Source organism: Pungitius pungitius, chromosome 2, assembly GCF_949316345.1.
Source record: "Pungitius pungitius chromosome 2, fPunPun2.1, whole genome shotgun sequence".
Classification (NCBI taxonomy): domain Eukaryota; kingdom Metazoa; phylum Chordata; class Actinopteri; order Perciformes; family Gasterosteidae; genus Pungitius; species Pungitius pungitius.
In genome coordinates, this window is record NC_084901.1 from 33,381,672 (window position 1) to 33,405,042 (window position 23,371).

The 23,371-nt window shown below is 44.6% G+C and overlaps 2 protein-coding genes across 2 annotated transcripts; one reads left to right on the forward strand and one right to left on the reverse strand.

Annotated features, from left to right (window-relative positions):
* The first annotated feature begins 1,660 nt into the window (after positions 1 to 1,660).
* atp7a (ATPase copper transporting alpha) lies at positions 1,661 to 15,802 on the forward strand. The gene is made up of 23 exons (XM_037459741.2): positions 1,661 to 1,897; positions 2,886 to 3,016; positions 5,100 to 5,604; positions 6,076 to 6,822; positions 6,970 to 7,188; positions 7,271 to 7,434; positions 7,661 to 7,822; positions 7,904 to 7,980; positions 8,276 to 8,498; positions 8,658 to 8,891; positions 8,982 to 9,073; positions 9,335 to 9,462; positions 9,900 to 10,054; positions 10,136 to 10,270; positions 10,422 to 10,616; positions 11,310 to 11,492; positions 11,589 to 11,802; positions 11,922 to 12,068; positions 12,213 to 12,355; positions 12,749 to 12,952; positions 13,921 to 14,038; positions 14,137 to 14,239; positions 14,347 to 15,802. Exons 2-23 carry the CDS (start codon positions 2,897 to 2,899, stop codon positions 14,618 to 14,620), a joined length of 4,542 nt encoding a protein of 1,513 aa, XP_037315638.2. The 5' UTR covers positions 1,661 to 1,897; positions 2,886 to 2,896; the 3' UTR covers positions 14,621 to 15,802.
* A 683-nt stretch (positions 15,803 to 16,485) lies between these two features.
* On the reverse strand, positions 16,486 to 22,777 carry sfxn1 (sideroflexin 1). Its single transcript, XM_037459744.2, has 11 exons — positions 22,643 to 22,777; positions 20,676 to 20,845; positions 20,407 to 20,577; positions 20,132 to 20,230; positions 19,966 to 20,041; positions 19,608 to 19,693; positions 19,354 to 19,481; positions 19,175 to 19,224; positions 18,925 to 18,974; positions 18,743 to 18,790; positions 16,486 to 18,588 (listed from the first exon to the last, which is right to left on the reverse strand). The coding sequence occupies exons 2-11, from the start codon at positions 20,837 to 20,839 to the stop codon at positions 18,492 to 18,494; spliced, it is 969 nt and encodes a 322-aa protein (XP_037315641.1). The 5' UTR covers positions 20,840 to 20,845; positions 22,643 to 22,777; the 3' UTR covers positions 16,486 to 18,491.
* Positions 22,778 to 23,371: the final 594 nt, after the last annotated feature.

Genomic DNA, 23,371 nt, shown 5'->3' on the forward strand with positions numbered 1-23,371 from the left:
GGGAGAGAGGGAAGGAGGGAGGTGTACAGTACAAAATAATATCATCCCTGGATGTGTTAAGCCCTCTAATGCCAAGACAGCTGATGCATCAGGATCAATTCTGCAGCTGATGGTTTGGATTAAAGAGGCCAGATCTGTTTTTTAAATGCAGCTGTGTTATGTAAATGAAGGAGGAGGGGAAAAGAGAGAGTGTGGGGTGACAGCAGGTGAGGGCTCTTACCTTGAAGCTGACGTTCTGACGTTCTGACTCTTCTTAATGATCTGCTGAATCAGGTCAATTGAGCTCAAACTCAAACCTCCTCCACAGATCAGGGTTGTGAAAGACATCATTCCAACAGCAACAAAGTGACGACGCCCTGGCTCAGTCGACGAGGGACAGGTTCTGGAAGATCTGCAGGATGAAGTGGGGGGGCAGGTTACCCCAGTTCTCTGCGGAATTTATAAGCAAAGCTGGACACCCATCGCGTCTTCTCTCATTAGAGGAGAAGCGCCTGCACTTTGATTTGAGACCTTTCCTTCCCCGTTTTATTGCTCACGGTGGGATCATGAGATCAGTAAACGTTTTAAATGCAAACAGTAAAAGGGTCAATGCACAGTGTGTACACTAGCATATCAGTGCAAGTCACACTTTAAAATCTATGCGTTGCATCTTACACTTTGAGGTTGTGGCTGAAATCGGGCATGGTTCTGTTAATGCCACTCAAAATAATGCAATAATTATAATTCCTGCCAACATAACATTTTATCAAATAATAAGTTGATAAATACCACACATGACATCAAAACTGAGGTCTCTAGCTTTTAAATTCAAACCAGTATTATTGCTAAAAAAAAGTACTTTTTAATCTTGGGTTTTTTAGTCTAATGTTTATTAAACACACAGTCCGGCATTGACCTTGTTAAATCAGTTGTAAATAACAAGAATAGTTTACTACAATGTTTACTGAAATCTGGGAGCTTTATGAGCACAATTACCCTGAACAAATAAGCAATAAAACACATTACTTACACATGCGGCTCAAAAACAACACTTTCCTCCTGGTTTTGTGTCGTTGGAGGAGACAGCGTTCACTTGGAGCCATGGAGGGGAAACGCAGTCTGTTACTGACTGGCATGCATGCACAGAAGAAAAGAAAATATCCAAAACACTCAATGGACAATTTGACATTTGTGTGTGAACGCACATGTGCGTGTGTGGCTCAACACTAGATCTATGCCATGTGCACACATGATGGGAATGCATAAAAGGTTACAAATGACCTTCAAGCTGACTTTAAAGCATGGTATCTCTTCAGCTTTGCTGCAGTATGTAGGCTACTAATATAACGAAGTCAAATAATCCAATTCTATATGTGTTTTACTACGGGATGAACAGGCCTGTTTTTGCTGCCAACCCACTACACAAAGTGGATGGATGATGTAAACGACTACTGATCAGTTACAACAGTGGAATACAATATATATACTGTATATATAAAATCTATACGTTTTCATAATTTATTTGGCAAACACGCACAAATAAACCCTAACTTATCTATAAAGTAAGCAAATTAAGTGTCAACACAGTCCAAATAATAGCAACCTTGCGAGGTCACTATTGCAAAGTCTGTCCAACTTTAAATCGTGTCGCCGTAGCTCCGCCCATTTGCAGTGACGACACGCCGGCACGTCAGTCACGTCGGCACAAGACGAAGAAGGGAAAACAGGGCCAATTTCTTTGATAACACGGGAAGGAAAAAATAACCACAAAGCTATTTGTTGTTCCTCGTGGACGGGACCATGTCACGTCGTTCCTTTTTTTTTGCCTGCAACGTAGTTTGAAGAGAAGAAGCTTGCTAGCTAAGCCTATCGTCACGTCATTAGCCTGTAGCTAACTGGTCTGTTCCCTGTGAGCAAGGTAAGAGTTGAGCATTTAATCCACGCTAAAAACTAACGTTAGCATCAGCCTGGCTTTTAACTGATTACATGTTTTGTCTGACATGTTGTGGGAATTCTCATGTGACTATTAACTTGGGCTTTGCGTAGACCCTACGCGGTTTTGTGAGTTTATTAACAAGCCATGCTAATCTTAAGGTTGACTAACGTCAAATACTTAGCTAAATTCAGCTATTTTAAGGTTACATTTACTTAACGTTCGCTTAAACGTAGCCACCGTTTTGTAAAAAACTAGACTCAGTCTTTCTCAAGTCAGTCGTCGTCACCAGAAAACTAAAACGTTGTTACAAATGACATATAACTAGATAATACACGTCAACATAGTTACTACATGTTCCCTAGTTTTAATTGTGAGATAATTCAGTTTCTTTTCGTTGACGGTATGAGTCTCAAGTGTAATATATTGTCCAACCTGTCAAATATTTCCCTGTGATTCTCGTCACTTTGTGTTTGGCTACAATAACATCCAGAAGGGCTGTGGTCTGGATGACAAAGCGTGACAGCTGAAGTGACATTTGCTTTGTTGAGGCAGGTGTCAAAAGCTGACTTATGTCTTATTACTGGTGAATATTGGTCTTATTTTGATACTCTGGAGGGGATTGTAGATTGAATGAAGGTTTAATAATGTTCAGAGCTTTAATCTAGAAAATGTTTTCATCTAAGCAAGGCCATAAGGAAAAACTAACCTTCCGTTGTTTTACTTATTCTTTTTTAAACATATTTTAACATTATGTCTAGATTTGATTTATTTTCCCCATTTTTGTCAAGTCATGATGAACATACTGCTTTCATGTTGTATGAATGAATCTAATTTGGTAGCAGTGATGTGAACGTTCTTCTTTTGTTCTTGTAATCAGAGCTCCATTGTATGATTATTTTTCAATTTTGAACAAAACCTTTTTTTTTCTGTAAAAACAAACAATGCATTCTTTCCCTTTGTTTCCTTCTAGAGAAAGCAACCATGACACAAAAGGTCAACCTGAGTTCAGTTTCCCTTGGTGTGGTGGGAATGACTTGTGGCTCTTGTGTCCAGTCCATTGAGCAGCGCATTGGCTCTCTTCCTGGAGTGATACATATAAAGGTAAATTTAGTTCTTGCAAAGATATGACAACGTTTTCAGGCCACATTGATGTGCTGTTGACACATTTTTTTACTTTGAAAAGGAAGACAGGTATCCATTATTGTTTTAACTAAAGTTTCCTATATAGCCTGTTTTTGGCTAATGCATTTTGATTAATCCTACAGTCTTGATTAACAACAAAGTAACATCAATAAAGCCATGAGAGATAACTTAATTGCAATAGTGGTGGTCTGCTGTTTTTTTTTAGTGCTTGTTTACCCCTCAGGCAGGAGTTGAATACGAAGATAACCCAATATTGTGCTCCTGATTAAGCATTGCCTTTTGCAGGACTGTGACAGCGGGTCGATATGAAGTCTATACCCACAGGAAATGTCATTTATGTCTTAAGAGAATCCAGGTCCTGGTTCATTTTAAATTAATTTATATAGACATGATCTGGGAGGAGTGAATGGATTTTTGTTGTTTCTTGGTACAACAGTCGTTTCATTCCTTGCCCTCCTCCACCTCTCATTCTGAGAAAAAGAAAAGTTAATCCATACAAGCAGCCGCACTCACAACAAAATCCCCACTGTGATTTGTAACTCATGGTTCAGTCAAGTCATCCATTAAGCGCGTCACATGTTTCCTTCTTCTAAAGAGGAAGAGTTAAGGGCCATACTGCTGACAAAACATGAAGGGAGCTTGAGCAATGCAATGACTTTTCTTCTTTTTTATAGATTCAAGGTGCACTGTTGATACCGTTCAGTCATGGTTTGACAGTAAAGAAAAGCAATAAAGAAGGAATGGAATGAAATGTTGTCAGTATGGCAACATAAGGCTTGAGTCGGGGAGTTGTTTCTGTTTTGCTATCATCCTGTCATGGTTTCTCAAATTGTCAGTGTCCGATTGAGCTTCTAAAAATATCATGCCTTTAAGAGTTATTAAGGAGAGCAATTCACGTTGGAGGTCAAGTGTCATAGATCTATTTATTAGCAATGACTCCTCTGATCAAGAAGCAAGCAATCTTTCTGTGCTTAGTGCAACTATGATAGAGCATCATGTGTGGTTGAACAATATTATTAAATAATCCACCTTCTCCTCCCTCTCTAGCTCTCTCTCAACGGACGCGCCTCGTTTCAGAAATGTTCTCAGTCCAAAAGTCAAAAGTTATTGATAAAAGACATATTCTGCTGCTCTTCACATTTGTTGGGATTTAATCTTTCAAAAACAGCATTTTTACTGCGGTCAAAAGCGGTTTGTTCTACATACACACCTGTGTAACAGGGCGGTGTGGCAGCATTCAACAGCAGCTTAAATTACATTCATATAACCACAATAACAGACTATATTCAGAAAACACAATCAAAGCTTGAAATGTGAAGCAGAGCAGAGTCTTTGTATTTGGAGAACACCCTGGCGGCACATCCGTGGAAGAATGGTGGCAAACTGTTTAAACGATAAGTGTGCTAATTAAAATGGCTCAGCGTACCTCCATATGAACCAATCAGGAGTGTCTCTAATGGCACAACTGGGAACAGACAATAGTTAATTCTTTTATAACGTCGTAGTTGTGATATTAAATCGGTTAAAATAACGTAATATCGGTGAGGAGAAAACCATTGCCAATCCTTCCCATTCAATTGTCTGCATTCAGTGCTTAGCGGTATAACTCTTAATAATCTGAAGTGAGAGAGTCACACCATTAGAACCTGAGCACCTCCCAGCGGCCGGCCCGCAAAGCCCCGATCGAGACTGAAGGAACTTTGGTTGTTCATGATCAAAAGTCATTAAGCGTTTGCTTTTTCACGAAACACTGTCGTCGTTCCCCGACGTCATCGACTCATCGCCCCGGCCTACACTTTGGTTTTTTTATTATTCTCAGCAGGGATTCTGTATTTCATTCGAGTCTGTGTCCTAGGCATGAAATAGATATTCAAATAGTCTGAACATGTGTGCTTTCTTAAAATGAATATTGAAATGTACCTTTTTACCAGTTTTGACATTTCTGCCTTCTACTAGTCTGATTGGTTTTCTTTCTTACTTAACAAATGCACCTTCTGTACCAATCTAATCCCTTAACCCACACCGTGACTTCCTTCTTCAGGTGTCTTTAGAGCAGAAGAATGCCACAATCATATTTGACCACAGCCAACATACCCAAGAATCTCTGTCGGAGGCCATCGAGGACATGGGCTTTGAATCAAGTGTGTCAGACTCCAGCGCGGCCACACCCGTCCCCACGGAGACCCAGCTGATCCCCACCCCAGGCCTGACGCCTGCAGCCCAGCAGGAGGCTGTGGAGAAGCTCTCCCAGTGTCGGGGAGTGTTGGATGTGCGACAGAGCTCAGCCCCGCTGGGCATCACTGTGTCCTTTGTTCCTTCCCTGACTTCAGTGCAGCAGCTGAGTGAAGTGCTTTCAGTATTAACACCTGCAGAGAAGCCACCACCTCGCAGTCTAATGGCAAAAGGTCCAGCCTTGTCCCCATCCCACATCACTGGGCGCGGCGCGGCGCTACTGAAGCTGAACATTGAGGGAATGACCTGTCACTCCTGCTCCAACACTATCGAAGGGAAGATTGGGAAACTGAAAGGGGTCGAAAAGATCAAAGGTGATGTACTAGAACTATTTACAAGCTGTTAGTAAAGCTTTACCACACGGCCTGAGACAGAAGTGATGTCATTACACAATTGCTGCACTACACAGGAATGCACATCCTACGGGGAACAACTCTCAGGACCAATGAAAGCCTTCCGGTGATGCTGTTGTGACGTGGACACACAAACTCTAAAGCCACCCACCAGTTTCAAGGGCTTTTCTAATACAATTGGGTTTCAACTCACAAATACTCTAATACTATATCTTAATGACAGTTTTTTGATAATGATATTGATCTTTAGCCCTTCTCAGAACTCAAGCTACAGAGTGCTTAAACAAGGAAGTACTTGAGAATGTAGGTCATGTCTGCCAACAAGGACATGAATGTTTTTTTCATGAATTATTTTTATATGCCTCATCATGCAAAGTCATGTCCTCTTGTTGCTGTTTCTTTTTCAAAAACCTGTGTTTTTATCCTCAACAGTTGTGTTAGAGACTCAGGAAGCTACAATCGTGTACCTGCCTTACCTCATCACTGTCCAAACCATTACCGACCAGATAGCCGTGGCTGGCTTCAAAGCTGTTGTCAGGTCCAAGCCTCGGGCTTTGCAACTCTCCCTCAGTGAAATCGAACGTTTGGTCGATTCCCAAAAACCAACCGCTTCGTCGCCGTCGGAAGAGACCGAAATCTTCATAGACACGACGCTTATCGCGCTGAGGGTGAAAGGCATGCACTGCCATTCGTGCGTGGTCAATATCCAAGACAACATCTCTCTGCTGCCTGGTGTCTCCTCTGTGGAGGTCTCTCTACCGATGGAGAAGGCCTCCATCTGCTATGATCCTCTAAAGGTCTCTGTGACTCAATTGCAGCAGGCCATTGAGGCGCTGCCTCCAGGGAACTTCAAGACTCAAATCTGGGACGTTTCCGCATCGCCCACATCTGCCTTATCGCCGCCTCGGCCTGCGCGAGCAACCCAAGCGAAGCCTGCTGTCTCTCAGCCTTGCTTTAGCCAACCTCTTGCGTCTGTGGTTAATATTCACATAGAGGGCATGACGTGCAACTCCTGTGTCCAGTCCATCGAAGGCATGATCTCTAAAAGGAAGGGAGTGATTTCAGCCCACGTCTCCCTGTCTGATCACCAGGGGACCTTTGAGTTTGATCCCCTTCAGGCCACAGCGGAGGAGCTGAGGGAGGCCGTAGAGGACATGGGCTTCGACGCATTCCTACCTGGTAAGATGATTGTGGGGTTTTTTTTGTTTTTTTTTACCACTACCTTCTGAAACGGCTAGATGGCTAAAGCAGTTTAAACTTTTGTTGCCTCCGGATTGGCCTCAGCCCAAAAAATGTTTTTGAAGGCTATCATTTGTTTTCCCACAGAGACCAATTCTCTGCTGCCTGCACCGAATCCCAGCCTCTCCAAGTCTTTGAGTATTTCACTTGTGAAAGATAAGGAGTTGGATGGGGACCTACAAAGAACAAAAGAAACCTTGCAGGCAAACGACAGAGACACACACTCCAAATGCTACATCCAGATAGGAGGAATGACCTGTGCATCCTGCGTGGCAAACATCGAGAGAAACCTCAAGAATGAATGTGGTCTGTAAAAACGTTGAAATACTTAACAAGGACTAAACGCATGTCACCAGGAGCTAAACGTAGCATCTTTGACGTTTTGTAGGTATCTCCTCGGTGCTCGTAGCACTAATGGCCAGTAAAGCAGAGGTGCGTTATAACCCGGAGCTCATCGACCCTGAAGCAATAGCCGAGTGTGTGAAAGAGTTGGGCTTCAGCGCCTCCGTTATGGAGAACTACGAAGGGTCCGATGGGACCCTGGAGCTAGTGGTGAGTCACCGTAAGGCAGGATTGACATTAAGGTTGCCTTGCACTAATAAGAAAAGATCCATTCCTGAATAAACATTTCAATCACTAGTTGAGGTGATGTATAAACATGTCGGTTTTATAAGGAGATGTAGATGTATTGGATCAAGGCTGTTCCTCACTTCATACCCTCTTCAATTTGTGTGCATCCCTTTTCTCTACTTGACTGCATCTCTTCACCTTCTTTCAGGTCAGGGGAATGACGTGTGCCTCTTGTGTTCACAAAATTGAATCCAGCCTCATGAAAGAAAAGGGGATTATATATGCCTCTGTTGCCTTGGCAACCAACAAAGCACACATTAAGCACGACCTGGAAATCATCGGGCCGCGAGACGTCATCAAGCTGATTGAGGTATTTTTTTTGTTTTGTCATCTGAGCATTGTTTCAGTTCTTAATCCTGGTGGTATTTGATCGGGGTTTTTTGGTTTATAGAATCTGGGGTTTGAAGCGTCTTTGGTGAAGCGCGACCGTACTGCCAGTCACCTGGACCACAGCAAAGAGATCCGACAGTAAGCAGCACCACGAACCCGCCACGCATTTATGCTTTCATATGGATTTGAATCCAACTCAAAGCGTGTCGGATGTAGCTAGAATCCACTTCTTCATATGACTCAACAATTTGTTGATTTGTTTATTAGAAAACAGTTCTGCTTTTAGTTAAAGTGGAACCAGCCCAACTTAACGTTACTCAATGGATTCTGTTATTTCAACACCTCACTCTATATGTAGGGCGGTAGGGATGGCGTAAGGAGAGATAACAGAATCTAGATCTAATCTAAGAAACGACTGTCTCTTGGCTTTAAGGTGGAGGAAGTCATTCCTGGTGAGCTTGTTTTTCTGTGTGCCTGTGATGGGCATGATGACCTACATGATTATCATGGACCACTACATGAATGTTTCCCACCAACACAACGCCACGTTGGAGGATCGCAACCACTACCACGCCACCATGTTCCTGGAGAGACAGCTGCTCCCAGGCCTCTCCATCATGAACCTCCTCTCCTTCCTCTTTTGTGTGCCCGTTCAGGTAAATCCGAGGGATCCACTGCACTTCCAGGCAATGTGAAAAAATCCAGCCGCACACACAGTTTTTTTTTTTTTTTATTTCAAAGGGGCGCTTGTTCGGGAAATGGGAGGAACTCTGTATGACACGTCTTTAGGCTTTTGCGTTTTTCCTCTCTCTTAGTTTATTGGTGGTCGATACTTCTACATTCAAGCCTACAAAGCAGTCAAGCACCGATCTGCTAACATGGATGTCTTAATAGTTCTGGCTACCACCATAGCCTTCACCTACTCGCTGGTCGTGCTAATAATTGCTATGGCAGAGAAGGCCAAAGTCAACCCCATCACCTTCTTCGACACCCCGCCGATGCTCTTTGTCTTCATCTCCCTGGGGCGCTGGCTGGAGCAGATAGCTAAGGTGCAGCTCATTATGTCATTATCAATTCTCTATGACTTGAAATTTATTGAATGTGTTAATCATTGGGAAATCGTGTGCCTTTCCCCCCAGAGCAAGACATCCGAAGCTTTGTCCAAGTTGATGTCGCTACAAGCAACCGAGGCCACAGTGGTCACGCTCGGCAGCGACAAGTCCCTCATAAGGTGTGTTCTTGTGTTCTTTGTGGTCATTTTATTACACAAGCCTTTTCATATCTTAAGTTTGTTTTAGATTTCAAGATATTTTAATGTTTACAATTGAAATGAAGAGAAAACTTTTGACTTACTTGTATGGTTTGGTTCATGTGGAATTCAGTAGTAGGTCTCACTTGAGTGAACAAAGAATTTGTTAATAAGTAAGCTAATTTTGGAAATTAATTTCCCCTTTTTACGTTAGTTGTTTGTTCACAACATTGTGTGTGCCAGTGAGGAGCAGGTGGATGTTGAGCTGGTGCAGAGGGGCGATGTGGTGAAAGTCGTGCCTGGAGGAAAGTTTCCAGTCGATGGGAGGGTCATCGAGGGTCACTCCATGGCCGACGAGTCGCTGATCACAGGTTGGTCCCAGCAAACAAAGAAACAAGTATTGATTTGTATTGACTGAGGATCAACTATCGTAGGTTTCTCAAACGCCTCTGAAAACACTACAATGTGACTACAAGGCCTACCGATAAATTATAGGACGGCTTATAGTGCTTTCCTGCAAAGGAAATAAAATGATTTTGTTTGTAGTCTATAGATCCAATTGATCCTTTAAATGGGTCTTTTAGATGTTTTTCCTACTGGTGCCATGTTAACACAGTTAACCAGAACAATTAGTGGCCTTTATTTGTCACATCATTAGTCTTCATCATCAGTAATAAGACATGTAGTGTGTTGGATCATTCTTTGAATGGTGGATCCTGCTGGAACTGCAGTATTTGCTACAGATGTCCTGCTCCGGTCTCTGCTGCCTCGGACTGTTTTCTCACCAGCTGCTGCTTTGTGACTCCAGGTGAGGCCATGCCGGTGACTAAGAAGCCGGGGAGCACTGTGATTGCAGGCTCCATCAACCAGAATGGCTCCCTGCTCGTCACTGCTACACATGTTGGCATGGACACCACGCTGTCCCAGATTGTCAAACTTGTAGAGGAGGCTCAGACTTCTAAGGTGATTTAAGATCATGCAATGTGTGCACATGCTTTGATAGTAATTACTCTGGTGTTAAAAGTCTGACCTTTTAATTTTTAGGCTCCCATCCAACAATATGCCGATAAGATTAGCGGCTACTTTGTACCATTCATTGTTGGCATATCCCTCCTCACACTGATCGTCTGGATTGTCATCGGGTTCTTAGACTTCTCGCTGGTGGAGGAGTACTTTCCTGTGAGTCTTATTTTCAACCCTTATATCTGAACCAAGCTGCACAGTTCACATTTCAGTTTTTACTGATTTAAAACGTTTGACGTGAATAAATGTCACTAAATCTGAAATTCTTCCTTATTACTGTTTTTTATCACCATTTCCCTCCCTGCAGGGTTACGACAAGAGCATTTCCAAAGCTGAGGCAGTGATTCGTTTCGCCTTCCAGGCCTCCATAACGGTGTTATGCATCGCATGTCCCTGTTCCCTTGGCTTGGCGACCCCGACAGCTGTCATGGTGGGGACGGGGGTCGGTGCCCAAAATGGCATCCTGATAAAAGGAGGAGAGCCACTCGAGATGGCGCACAAGGTGTGTGAATTATGAAATTCTGGCACCTATATGCTGTCAGCGAGCTATGTAACCAACCAACTATGAATTTAATTCCATTTTAAAAGGGGTCTGATTTTTCTAGGTTACACAACCATGTTAGTGTCGATGTGCACATTGTAGCTGTATGTGCACATTGTGCAAGAGAGTTTCTGGGAAATGCTGAAGTGCCCTCTCATACACATGCCAGAATACCTGTTGTACACGCATTGGCACCTGTGCAGCCTGTTATTTACGGTGGTTTAATTATCTACACACCCATTCCAAGGAGACCCGCCCGACTCTGCCTCTGACTGACTGGCTTACACTCGTTGCCTTCCTCGCAAACCGCGTTAAGACGTGGGTGTTTTCAGAAGGATGGCTTCTTGTTTATAGAGCGGGTAGTCCTCTAATTGAATTTCGACACCCTCCCCCTCAGTAAGGCTGCGTTTAAGGGAGAGGGGTCTGTGTATGTGTGTGTGTGAGATAGTTAAGATCCTGATGGGCAGCTGGTGTTGCTATGCACGTTGCCCAAATGGATGGAATGAGATTAGAGATTTACGTTTTGATGCGATGGCATGAGAAAACTGAGTAGTGAGTAAAAATCTTAATACTTGGTCTAGATGTTACTCCAGCTTGATCTTACATGGAGTCTGATAGCCTCTTTGTTTTTCTCGCACCTCCTTCTGTTGGCAGGTCCAGTCAGTGGTGTTCGATAAGACTGGGACCATCACGTATGGCGCTCCAAAAGTTATCCAAGTCAAGATAGTTGTGGAGGGGAACAGGATGCCTCGTTCCCGCCTACTGGCCATCGTGGGCACGGCGGAGAACAACAGTGAACACCCTCTGGGAGCAGCCATTACCAAATACTGCAAACAGGTAGGTCTCCACCTTAAATCCAACACTGTCAATGTCACACCCACCACATGATCCTCCATATGCTCTATTGAACCTTTGTTGTTTTCTGCATTGAAGGAGCTCGGCACAGCGTCTCTTGGCGCATGCACCGACTTTCAGTCGGTTCCCGGCTGTGGCATCCGGTGTCAGGTGAGCAACACGGAGAACCTGCTCAAACAGGCGGACAGCGACAGCGACGACAACAACCAGCTTAACAGCGTCTTGGTCCAGATCAGTGACACCAGGATGTCCACCAGCTCCCATCCTCTTATCATGGACCCACAGCCACTAAGTATGTTGGGAAAACACATTGTTGTAGGCGTGTACTATTGTATTGAAGTAGTGATTCAGCTGCGCTCTGTGTCACCCCCCTTCATGCTTCTCTAACCCAAATGATCTCGGTGTGTGTAGACCTTGTCCAGACAGCCAACTACGTTGTTCTGATTGGCAATAGAGAGTGGATGAAAAGGAACTGCCTGCAGGTTAGACCGGATATAGATGACGCCATGATGGAGCATGAGCGCAGAGGACGCACTGCAGTTCTAGTTGCCGTGGACGGTGAGTAGTGCCGCTTCACACAGGAATGCAATCTTTTATGCTTTTGCCGTCTTCTCCTGACTGACTGCAAACCGTTACGCTGTTGTGCAATTATCTTTTTCTGTTTCAACCTTTTCATTTCAAAGCGTTTTCATTTCTTCGTAGATCTGCTGTGCGCGATGATAGCCATCGCAGACACTGTGAAGCCGGAGGCAGAGCTTGCTGTTAGAACCCTCACCAACATGGGCCTAGAGGTGGTGCTGATGACTGGAGACAACAGCAAGACGGCACGTGCCATTGCTGCCCAGGTATGGACAGAAAGTGGATACAGAGATAGATGATATGACAAATACAAATGTTTTAAAACGTGAAAACCCTTTAATAGAATTTAAATATTTTACTTATGGAAGAGAAGAGTGATTATGGTTTGAGAAGAAGGCGCCATACATTTTGATATAACATTTCTATATTCCATTTAAAAACCCAACAAATGTATTACAATGCAGTAACCAAATTGTCATGATGCGTGAGTAAACAAACAAATCTTTGACACCCTCCCCCCACAGTATATACTTTCTCATAAATGTGTGCTTTTCTGCTCTTCACCTCTCCTCCCCCAGTGACATAGGTTTTTGTCACTTTTTTTATAGCCATTTTATTATTGATTAGTATTTTGTGGTCTGTCTCCTCCTCTCTCACAGGTGGGTATCAGGAAGGTGTTTGCCGAGGTGCTGCCCTCCCACAAGGTGGCCAAGGTGGAGCAGCTGCAGCAGGCAGGAAAGAGAGTAGCCATGGTGGGCGACGGTGTCAACGACTCACCCGCTCTGGCCATGGCTGACGTGGGCATCGCCATAGGAACGGGGACAGATGTGGCCATAGAGGCGGCAGATGTGGTTTTGATCAGGGTGAGTATTTGTGCCTGATGGATTTTTTTTTTTAACTTCGTCATGTCTCGAGTCTACAGATCAGCGGTTTCACAACATGAAAGCATCAAACATGATCCGGCTGCCCTGCAGCATAGAGGCAGCGTCACACACAGGATCCGCCATGACAGTGTCACAGAAAACAGTCACAGTCAGCGACACTGAATGATGATACTGTTTTATCCAAGTGATGCTGCAATATGACATATTTCACAAGATGGCAACATGGGATATATCATATTAACATTCACTTTGTAGAAGTACTTACAAAGTACAAGGATTAACAAATTCATTCTTAAACCTCACAAACCCTTTTTTCCCCCTCAGCGTGGCGGCCAACGATTATTTTGAACCTATTTTATATTTAGGAGTTAAAATCTGCAGCATACCATCCCCTAATAGCTACTTAGAAAGGCAGCTGACGGTGTTTCCAAGCAACGGTAAACGTCACATCCGTTTCTTGTTAAAGACTCTTGAAACATGAAAGACATCACTTGCTGCGTTGCTCCCTCTTGCACAATCAGTTTATTCATATCCTGCAATGGGATGCAACATTATTTTTAAATCTTTTTTTAATTAGAGAGAAGAGCATCTATGTTACGAGAGAAGACAACAATATTATAGATTGTTGAAATATAATGTCAGTATAATAATAAAATGCCTTTTTGATTCAGCACCTTCTGTTCCAACAAAATAATTTCATATAATGTATTTCTTATCAAGCTCATCTTAATATACAAATTATGATCTGTTTACTTATTGCCAGTACTATTGTTGTGGTATTTCTCATTATCACGTACATAGGGTCAGAATAATTATTTTAAATGAGTTTTCTACCTTGCGTTTGCAAATTATTGCTTATTATTATCCCAAATGGATTTGCTTTTCTTTCTTATCTTGTATGACAGCACCTTGTCATTTATCCTCTTTCACTTGAATCTGGTCTGCAGAATGACCTTCTGGATGTGGTGGCCAGCATCGACCTTTCCAAAAAGACCGTCAGGAGAATCAGAATCAACTTCGTATTCGCTCTAATCTACAACCTGGTCGGCATTCCTATCGCTGCTGGTGGGTCACTGCAACAGACTTATTTAAACGATGTCGTCCAAATGACGGTAATCATTGATATAACCACCGTGCTGATCTGAACCCTGTCCGCCCCTCAGGTGTGTTCCTTCCAGTCGGCCTGGTGTTACAGCCCTGGATGGGCTCTGCTGCGATGGCTCTGTCGTCCGTCTCGGTGGTTTTGTCCTCCCTTCTCCTCAAATGGTGACGAGATACTTGATGCTTTGTCTCTCTTCCCTATTCATAATATTCATCTAAAACCATTTTCCATTTTGGTCTCTCTCTCTCTCTCTCTCATCGGCTTTGTTTAGTTACACTAAGCCCACCGCTGAGATGTTGGAGGCCAGACTAGGAAACGGCAGGCGGCCGGGCAGCCTGTCGGACGTCAGCGTGCACATCGGCATGGGCGAGCTGCGTCGTCCCTCCCCCAGACTCAGCCTGCTGGACCGCGTCGTGAACTACAGCCGGGCCTCCATCAACTCGTTGCGCTCCGACAGGCACTCCCTCAACAGCTTGGTGCTCAGTGAGCCCGACAAGCACTCGCTGCTGGTGGGGGGGGCCATGTGCGAGGAGGAGTTCTGCTGAGTACGCGGCGCTCACGCGGGCCGGCAGCGACTTTTATGTGCCGAAAGTTCAAATGTGTGTGCTGCGCCAAGCTTAGGGGGCTGCACGCTGAGTAGCGGCCCTTCCATCTGCTGCAGATACCTCGGGGCAGCGCCGGTTACTTACACGTTCCTGGTTTTTCTTTTAGCTCAAGCAGCTGATCACATGCACTTGGGAGCTTGAAGTCGTGGCTTTCTGTCCCTTAGATGCAGACAATCTTTAGTCGAGGTCACCACCCTGGGTCCACCACCCTGGGTGCACCACCCTGGGTGCATGGAGATGAAGCATCCACGCTGCCTTCACCCAACCGGGAAGCAGAACGTTGATCAGCTGCTGTCAATCCAAAGACATCTTAGCAGTGGTGCCCCGTATAAGAGTGGACACCACCGAGTCATATATTTGACTGAATTTCTAAAATGAAAAAAATATTATAACACTGTTGTATAATTATATTCCAGAGTATTTATATTACCTTTTATTTATCTGTTGTTCATTATATTCTTTGGGGAAAAATGTTTAAAAAGAAAGTTGTTCAATCCAAATGCAAATTTTCACTTTTAATCTCCCAATATGTATAGTTAGGGAAAATATAAAAGTAGGTGACTTTCTGAAATCACATTTAGTTTTGATTTTGTGCCGAGTGCTAATGGAGGGAGTGGTGAATGTTACCCAAGTGCCAGTTGAAGTGCCACTTTGGCAGAAGTCCATCCCATTCCAAAGATAACACGGTACAGAGGTTACCTCGTACCGAACAGAGACGTCGCCTGCAGAAGGCTCTCGTTAATTGGGTCTGTCTTCATCTTCATCTCATAGTGCAGGGTGTCATTCACTGAATGTGAACACTATCTGCTGTTAAACTCCAACGCAAATTGTTACGTGAATGACTTTGTATGTGCGTGAATTTGCTCGTTGCAAAGACTGTCTTGTGGGGTTTTTTTGTGATGCAGTTTATAATGAAAAAGCCAAATGGGCCTTTTTCACTAAAGACGTTTTTATTTGTCACAGTAGGAAAAAATCACGTGACGGTGTGAAATGAACGAAGGCTGGATTCCATTTAGCTGCTTTAGTTTCACATTGTGCACGCGGCCTCGTTGTTATTGTTGGCAAAATCGTTTCCTTCCATGACAAGTCAACATAGCTGCGGTGGGGGGGGGGGGGGCGGGGGGGCGGGGGGGAGGCGTGTGTTCTTTCTGGTGTCGGACTAAAAGCTGTAGTTGTTTTAAGGAATCGGTTCTTTTGTTTTGAACGTGAACTGTTGCCCTCCATCAAAGAAACGTCTTTAAGCCCAGGGGAGCAGAAGAAGCCTCATCAGTACCACCAAACAAGTTACTGAGACTCCAACGTGGATGAATTATGTAGTGGTTATAAAGAAATCACACGGATCAAGTTGTATGTTGTAAGTGAAGTATTTATATCATAGATGCTGTTAAACGGTCTATGCTTTATTTTCTCCTGTAAGTGTCTGCATTGCTATTGACTGTCAACTCAGGAGATCATCACTGCACTCCAGCTATTTCTGTAATATTTGTGTTTGAGCCCCTTTAGTGATTCTTTCAGACGTCAAAAGAAGCCATCACTTTGCACCATTTTCCCATGATGCATTATGTTCTGTTTGAGGTCAAAATGCGCTGCGTGCTATTGTTTGTGTGCATTGCCTGGTGAAAAACGTCCGTAGGGCTTCTGATCTGTGAGCATGAAAATGAAGCTAGTATGCTGTCTTTCATGGTTCTTCTGAACATTAAGTGCCTCGGAATAAAACCCTTTTGTAATGTCACTCGGCTCCGTCCAGTTTGAACCAGAAGGTGGCGCTGTGGCGCTGCGGTTGAACATAATGGACAAAAACCAAATGCAGATGTGATGAACTTTATTTTTAACCACTTAGTCTAAACATCGAATCAACCCAGCTATCTGCAAAACAAATACCATGTTTTTGTTAAATTCATTGCTATGAAAGCAAACAGTAAATTACTTATTGGCTGTAGAGACTTTATCTCATTTGGTAAATGGAAGCTTGTTAGTTTAGTTAATTCAATCATTAGATGCAGTTGGAGGTTAATGGACACTTTTTATCATCTACCAAAGAGGAAGTTTGATATTTATCCCCTTTTCTCAGTTGTACAGAAAAGTATTGCGATCAGGAAACTAAAAATGTTAAAATGTGCAGCATTTGAAATGTATTGAGTTGTTGAGGTCTTCTGGACCAACACACTGACACTGGAGAATGCTACATTCAGTTACCTTTAACACGAAATAACAAACTTCACTTGGAACAGCTGCACCTCCAACACGTCTCTGGACACAATGACAATCTAAAATAAAGTTACTTTTACAGCAATATATGCAAGTAGATTTCAGTATATTTAACATTAAACACATTACACATTGTGATGAGTAATTAAAATGCAATGAAACCAAATCATTTTCACAAGTTTCCTGTGCTTAGAAATACAAAATCATTCTTTAGTTTTTTTTTTTTTTAAATTACCTTTGACGAATACCGCTTGTTGGTTTTGTGGCTTCAAGTTTGTCTTTTACACTCAAGTCCCTGATTTCAACGCTGAATGATAAATCTCCCGTTAAGGTGGCACACAAACGCAATCATTTCAGTCCTGCACAACACAGGCGTCTTTAACTGGGTCCATTGTCGTCTGGATACTGGCAACCAGAGCAACAGGAATTACCACATGGGACTGTGTGCTGTGGTATTGTGTGCTGATGTAACTCTGTATTACTCTACGGTGTGCATATTTCTTAGTGTGGGTTGTTAATAATCCCACGATTTTAAACTGGGATCTCACCAGACTGAGGTCAAAGGTACGATGAGTCCACGGAGCAGGTTGAGTTCATAATGTCACAAGTCACATTTAAAGCACATCTTGTTTAGATTGATCATCCATGCTGTGAAAAACACTTCTGGCTTTTGGCATTTTTTCCCCCTAATTTTGACATCCAAATCTAACATATGCATTTTAACACAAGAGTTTGGGTCAACTGCCACCTAAATCTAACACACTTTGTGCAGTAATGATCAAACCTCTTAGCATTTAATACTCCCAAAAGCGTCCAATGATTGCCAAATCCTAGATTAGCTACGGGACATTATGGATTAGGGAAATGCGAACCAGTGCGTTTAACATTACTTGCATTTTGTCGCCACCGTTCAGCTCTCCCGAAGCAACTAAATATACAGAAACATCTTATCCGAGGAGATAGAATCATGAGGGATTTGTTCATGCATATTTGGCAAGCAGAATAAATAGATTGATAAACACAGATTAAGACAAAATAGCACCATGTTGGCCCATCAATGGTTGCCGCCATCATAGCATCACATTTTATAGGGTGCATCCCTGGAGAGTTGTTTTTAGAGTCAGGACCAGACGTCCAGAGGCCTCGAGGCCCACTGGACGTCTCGTTTGGCAAAATGAACTGAATTACACTTTCATGAGTAAGAGGTCGCAATCGGTGATGAGGTGTGGAAGAAATTTGGCAAAAGCACGAAATGCACAGGTGTGCGTTATCAAGGTTAAAACTGAAGCTGAATGCCAACCTCAAAAATATAAACTGTACAGAAAAGAACGTCCACTTAAAACGATCTCACACTGCCCGCTATACAGCACCGGGTCGGATTCATCCAGCCCAGTGGGAGGAAAACCTTCTCTAGCAGTTACAACAAAGTCAACAATCACATTGACAAGAGCAAACATGTCGTTACGAAGAGAGGGAGTCCCCAGAGGGCCACCTGAATGGTGGAAACTTAACTTTGGCACACTGAATGAGGAGGGCTGGCACAGAGGAGAGGAGCGAGCCTGCAGCTGTGTTGTGGCAGTGTTTGGATGAGTGGGCCGCGCACTCATAGCCCTTTGTTGAAATAGACCCTCTCCACTCCGGGGTGGTTGGCCCGGATCTTCTCCTGCAGCTCCGGCTCCAGGCGGCTGACTGATATGGAGCTGGATCGCGGGGGAAGGAACGAAAAAGGCGTGTTATGCAACGTTTTAGGGCAGATAAGAATCACGCGCACCCTGCATACATTCAACTAGAGAGAGACACGAGCATCGGCTCTGTGGCTACGACTGGCGGCTCGAGTTTGAACTTTTCCCTCACCTCTTCTGAGGGAACAAGGCGCAGCACAGTGGAGTGGCAAACACCAGGCTGCAGACAGAAACACACAAGTGGCATAAACCCCCGGAGCTACTAAAACGTCGCATCCTCGTTAGCAAACGAGAGGAAGCGTCGACGGAATTTGACCCGGCGGCTTATCGGGCGCACCATCTCTGACGACTCACCAGAATCCCACCAGGGTGACTTGAATGGGTGCACTCATCCATGGGAACTTCTGAAAAGAGCACGCAGAACCACCAATGAGCGCCACAAAAGCAGTGGAGAATTCCTGCACCGGCCTCACGTCCTCAGTGCTTTTTAAGCGCCTCTGTCGTGTGATCACAACGCAGCGAGGGACATGACTTCCCACAATCTCCCTCTTAACACAATAAACCTGTGCCAACAAAGCCTGTGACTCAGCAGAAGGATGCCTACCCTCAGAAAGGCCTTCTTTTCCAAATGGTTCATTAGAAACGGGGGGATAGCTGAAAAGACACAAACCCAAGACATCAACGCACAGAGCGTATTCAAAGAACCAAATTCAAATTCAATACAGATTAATACAGCGAGCACCAACCTCACTGCAGGTTGACCCATACAAAACATGTTCATACCCATTCCTGGAGAAGCCATGAGGATTCTGGACACCACGACCTGAGAGATGGCCTGCTGAGCGGCGTTCGTCGACTCCCCCAACCTGTTGTCGTTCTCATCTGTTATGGGAATGCCGTGTTGAAGTTCTCTGAAAAACAAGCGGCGCGGCCTTCAATTAAAGCTACAACCAGGAATTAAAGTTCAAGTTCACTATGCATTTCAATTGTCGGCGTGCTTCCAAACCACGAGGAGGTCACCTGCGTGTCCTCTTTACCTTTGTCTCATCAGAGGGATGTTGATACAGTTAGCAGCAGCAACCGCAGCAAATGGAACAAACCGTCCAATCAGAGGTGAGATGTGCTACAACAGGAGAGAGGAGGCATAAAAACAAAGAGGAAATGAATCATTTGTACTCAGCAGCACGGCCAATGTAACCTCTCAGACTAGTATTCAGTATTGCAGTATGTACCAGTATTGCAGCTTGTGTTCTAGATGCTTTACTTTTCTACCATGAATGAGGGTGCCCAGCCGCTGCAGAGACAACATTCCGGTAGCAGGCCCTTGTAAGTAATACAGCCCTTTGCTCCCTTATGCTTTGTGTAACACATAAAGGGTGTTACATGAGCGGGTACCTTTGTTAGTGCATTCAGTCCCAGAGCGGTGGCCACTGCCCCTGTGGTCGCAGACACATACGCCGTCCCCAGCTGACTGCAAACAGAAGAGTCACATCACACGAAAGCCTCCCCCGACTATGGCATTGAAGGGTTAACATGAGCCGTGTGAGCGTGTGCGTCTTACCTGACCGTGATGGGAGCATCACCGCTCCTGTTGGTGTAGTTGACTATGGCGTTAAAAGACTGATTGATCCACTGCCAGAGCAACACGGCCGGAGTTGTCCTGCGAGATTTAAGACAAAAAACAGTAGAATCGATGGAGAGTCGCAGGTCAAAATGGACGAGAAATCCTATTTGAAGTCATTAGGTTGAGGAAGAAGGTGATTTTAAATACACAGGTGGTCAGTGAATGATGGTTCAACAGTCAAAGGCAGACGTGAAACTCCTACAAGTCCTCACTTGTAAAAGGTCATCATGCATCCAGTGATGGTCATGTTCATCGGAACCTGCGCTGACATGCGGCCAATCAGGATCATCTTCTCCCCGGTGTCGGGGTGGAAGGCCGAATCAAAGACGTATTTCGCTTTCCAGAGTTCATCTTCCGTCAGTCCCGGGGAGACGATGCCTTTCCTAGGAGGCAACAACAAGCAAAGCCATTGACCTGAGAGCATAACCGCCCCCCCCCGGCGTTTTGCTGCTGCTGCTACGAGCGGCGGGGGCTGGTGTACCTGTAGTCCGTGACCACTTTGTGTGCGTGTGCTAGTTGTTCGTTGGTGAGGAGAATGTTTCTGGGGTCGGTGACGGTGAAGAAATGTTTGGCCCGACCTACAAACGTCGCTTGGTCCCACCGGGGCTCCTTGATGTTTATGGAAGTGGGGAGCTCTGCTGCCATCTTTATCTATGGAGGGAGGAACGTTTCCATAGTCACAACCAGCAGGAAGGATGCTTCAGGGTTAAATAAACGAGATCTCAGCACACCAACACAAATGAATTTACTAGATTCATTCACCACAGCTACAATTGTCACGGATTCACTAAACAGATGTCAAAATTCCAGATGTTTTGTTATTCTTTAGACGTGGCTGAGCGCAGGCATGGTTTGGTACACACGCTGTGTAGAAGGCTTTAGGGGTATAAAAAAAACAAACTGATCGAGGTACAAGACAAGCACGCAACAAACAACACACAGAACACGCCATTTAAGAACCCAAGGGGGGGGGGGCCTCACTCAACCAGTTACACTCCCTGACTTCTTGTTTTCCTTTGCAGACACAAGTCGGCAGGGGAGGACTCCAACGAATAATGCTCCTCTCAGGATTGTCATGCTGCTTATTCAGCATAATGTTGCCATGGTGACGCCTGACCGGACAGCACTAAATTGCGACGCCCTATTATGGGTGCACGCCAACCCCCAAACTCTGAAAAGCAGCTCTTGGACAGTGCCAGAGCTTTGTGTGTGTACATCGTGAACCGCTGCACACCGGGGGCTTATTGTATTATTATTATTTCTATCAACACAGATTGCTTTAGGGTTAAGAGAGCAAAGGGTGGTATGTTATGCAATTATTGTTATTGTTATTTCAACACCACTAGTGGGTGCGTTTCGTGCACATATCGCATAACCCCAAACCAGATCAAACTGGCCGGCACTGAACGAACACTGCACTGTCAAAGACATCAGATACGTCGCTGGGCATGCAGCATGCTCATTGTACCCCCCTGTGCGTGTGCGCGTGTGCGCGCAGTTCGAGGTAACCCAGTCTGAGCTGGTTTTGAACCCATTTTACATTCTCCAGCTGAACGGCTGGAAGACCTGGGACAAAAGGAAGTGCAGCAAGTCCATGCAAGAATGTGCTGCAGCATGATGAAACTCCACCAGAAATTGCACCAAAGATGGCTGCTGGATTGGTAATAAAACAGAGAACTCTAGTTTGCTGGCGGGTGATGGAGAGAAGGAGGCAGGCTGTCTCTTTAAATTGAATTAAACGCCATGAGATTCTCACGAGATGACAACAAAACACGAGATCGTCCAATGAAACACCAAATCACAGTATTGAGCTCTTTAAAACAATAGCTGCAGAGCGGACTACATGTAACATAACTATTTATGATTCATTAATGAAGGTGATATTAGGGGACTGAACTTTGGACTGACGCGGCCTTTGATCCGTTTGGTGCCTTTGCCCTCACGCTCAACCCCGCGTGGCTACACATTAACCTGCCAATCATAACAGCATTTGACCAGTCAATATGTCCTCCAAAATCCTGCACGCAGCATCCTGTGGCAGATATGTCACCATTCACTGTGAAACATGTGCATTGCTGCTTCGTGTCTGTGCTCCCAGTACGTTTAACCCGACGTAGACCAGTCCATTCTGGACTGTGACTGGAGGCGTTTTCCGCATCTGAACAAAACCATCAAGAAATTATCAGAAATAAAATAAATACATAAAATGGCAGTAAACGGATCATCCTTTCAAAACGACTAATTAGCATCGGCATCTTTCCGGCGCAATGTAAGTGCACAGCTGTGCTGCCCCAGATTCAACTAGTATCTGCGTGCCACATCCACACATGGCGCGCGCCTCACGGCAGTGGCCCCGCGCCCCCAAACACACTCCGCGTCCGCGCCGGGCCTCCTGCCCGCCGGCGTCCCGGCGGAGCCTTTGGAAGGAGGCAACGGGCGCCTACTCACTGCTCTCTGGGGGCTCCGGCGGTCCGCAGAAGGTGTCCCCGAAAGACTGCAGCCCGCTAGTTTAACGTGCAGCAGCGTCCGCTCAGCCACAGAGCGCGTAGAGGAACTTCCGCCCGCGGCCGCCACTGCACTGACAAAATAAAAGCCCTGAAATACCCCTGGAAAAGGATTGGGGGGGGGGGGGGGTGGCGATAAATGACAACAGGAAAAAATACATTTCTTCATTTCCAATTATTCCATAAAATACAACAATAGTTGGTCAACACAAGGCAGCAAAACAGGTTTCATTTCGCGTTTTTCCTTTAAATTAGACTTTTATTTTTAGCAGCGAGCTGAGCAGCACATCCGTTAAAGCGCGGACATTTTCGTGAACGTGATTCACAGGCAGTAAATCATTAATAACTGGTGAAACTTTGGATTTTCAAGCGCTAGACTCCACAACTACTGACGTGCATGGCCGACACTAACATCTAGTGAACATATATTCAAACCAGAGCAATCATGATTTATTTCATCATACATAAAGCTAAATTTAAAGCTAAATGATCCCTGTTTGGCATAGCAGGAGCCTCGTCCATTTCACAATCAGCATATGCCAAGCACCTTTAAATAAATAAATAAATAATAGTTACCCAATATCTCGTACACATCCAGTCACTGGGTAATCACTGTGACCAGTGGATCGTCTGTTTCCATCTAGCGGTGACTGGTGAGAGGGAACAATGCCAC

Coding starts and splice junctions, on each gene's coding strand:
- atp7a (XM_037459741.2), top strand. CDS start 2,897: ATGACACAAAAGGTCAACCTGAGTTCAGTTTCCCTTGGTGTGGTGGGA. Junction 10,617..11,309: donor CACTCGAGATGGCGCACAAG/GTGTGTGAATTA, acceptor TTCTGTTGGCAG/GTCCAGTCAGTGGTGTTCGA. Junction 12,953..13,920: donor CAGATGTGGTTTTGATCAGG/GTGAGTATTTGT, acceptor TCTGGTCTGCAG/AATGACCTTCTGGATGTGGT.
- sfxn1 (XM_037459744.2), bottom strand. CDS start 20,839: ATGGCAGCAGAGCTCCCCACTTCCATAAACATCAAGGAGCCCCGGTGG. Junction 20,578..20,675: donor AAAGTGGTCACGGACTACAG/GTACACCAGCCC, acceptor GTTGCCTCCTAG/GAAAGGCATCGTCTCCCCGG. Junction 19,225..19,353: donor CATGGCTTCTCCAGGAATGG/GTATGAACATGT, acceptor GTGTCTTTTCAG/CTATCCCCCCGTTTCTAATG.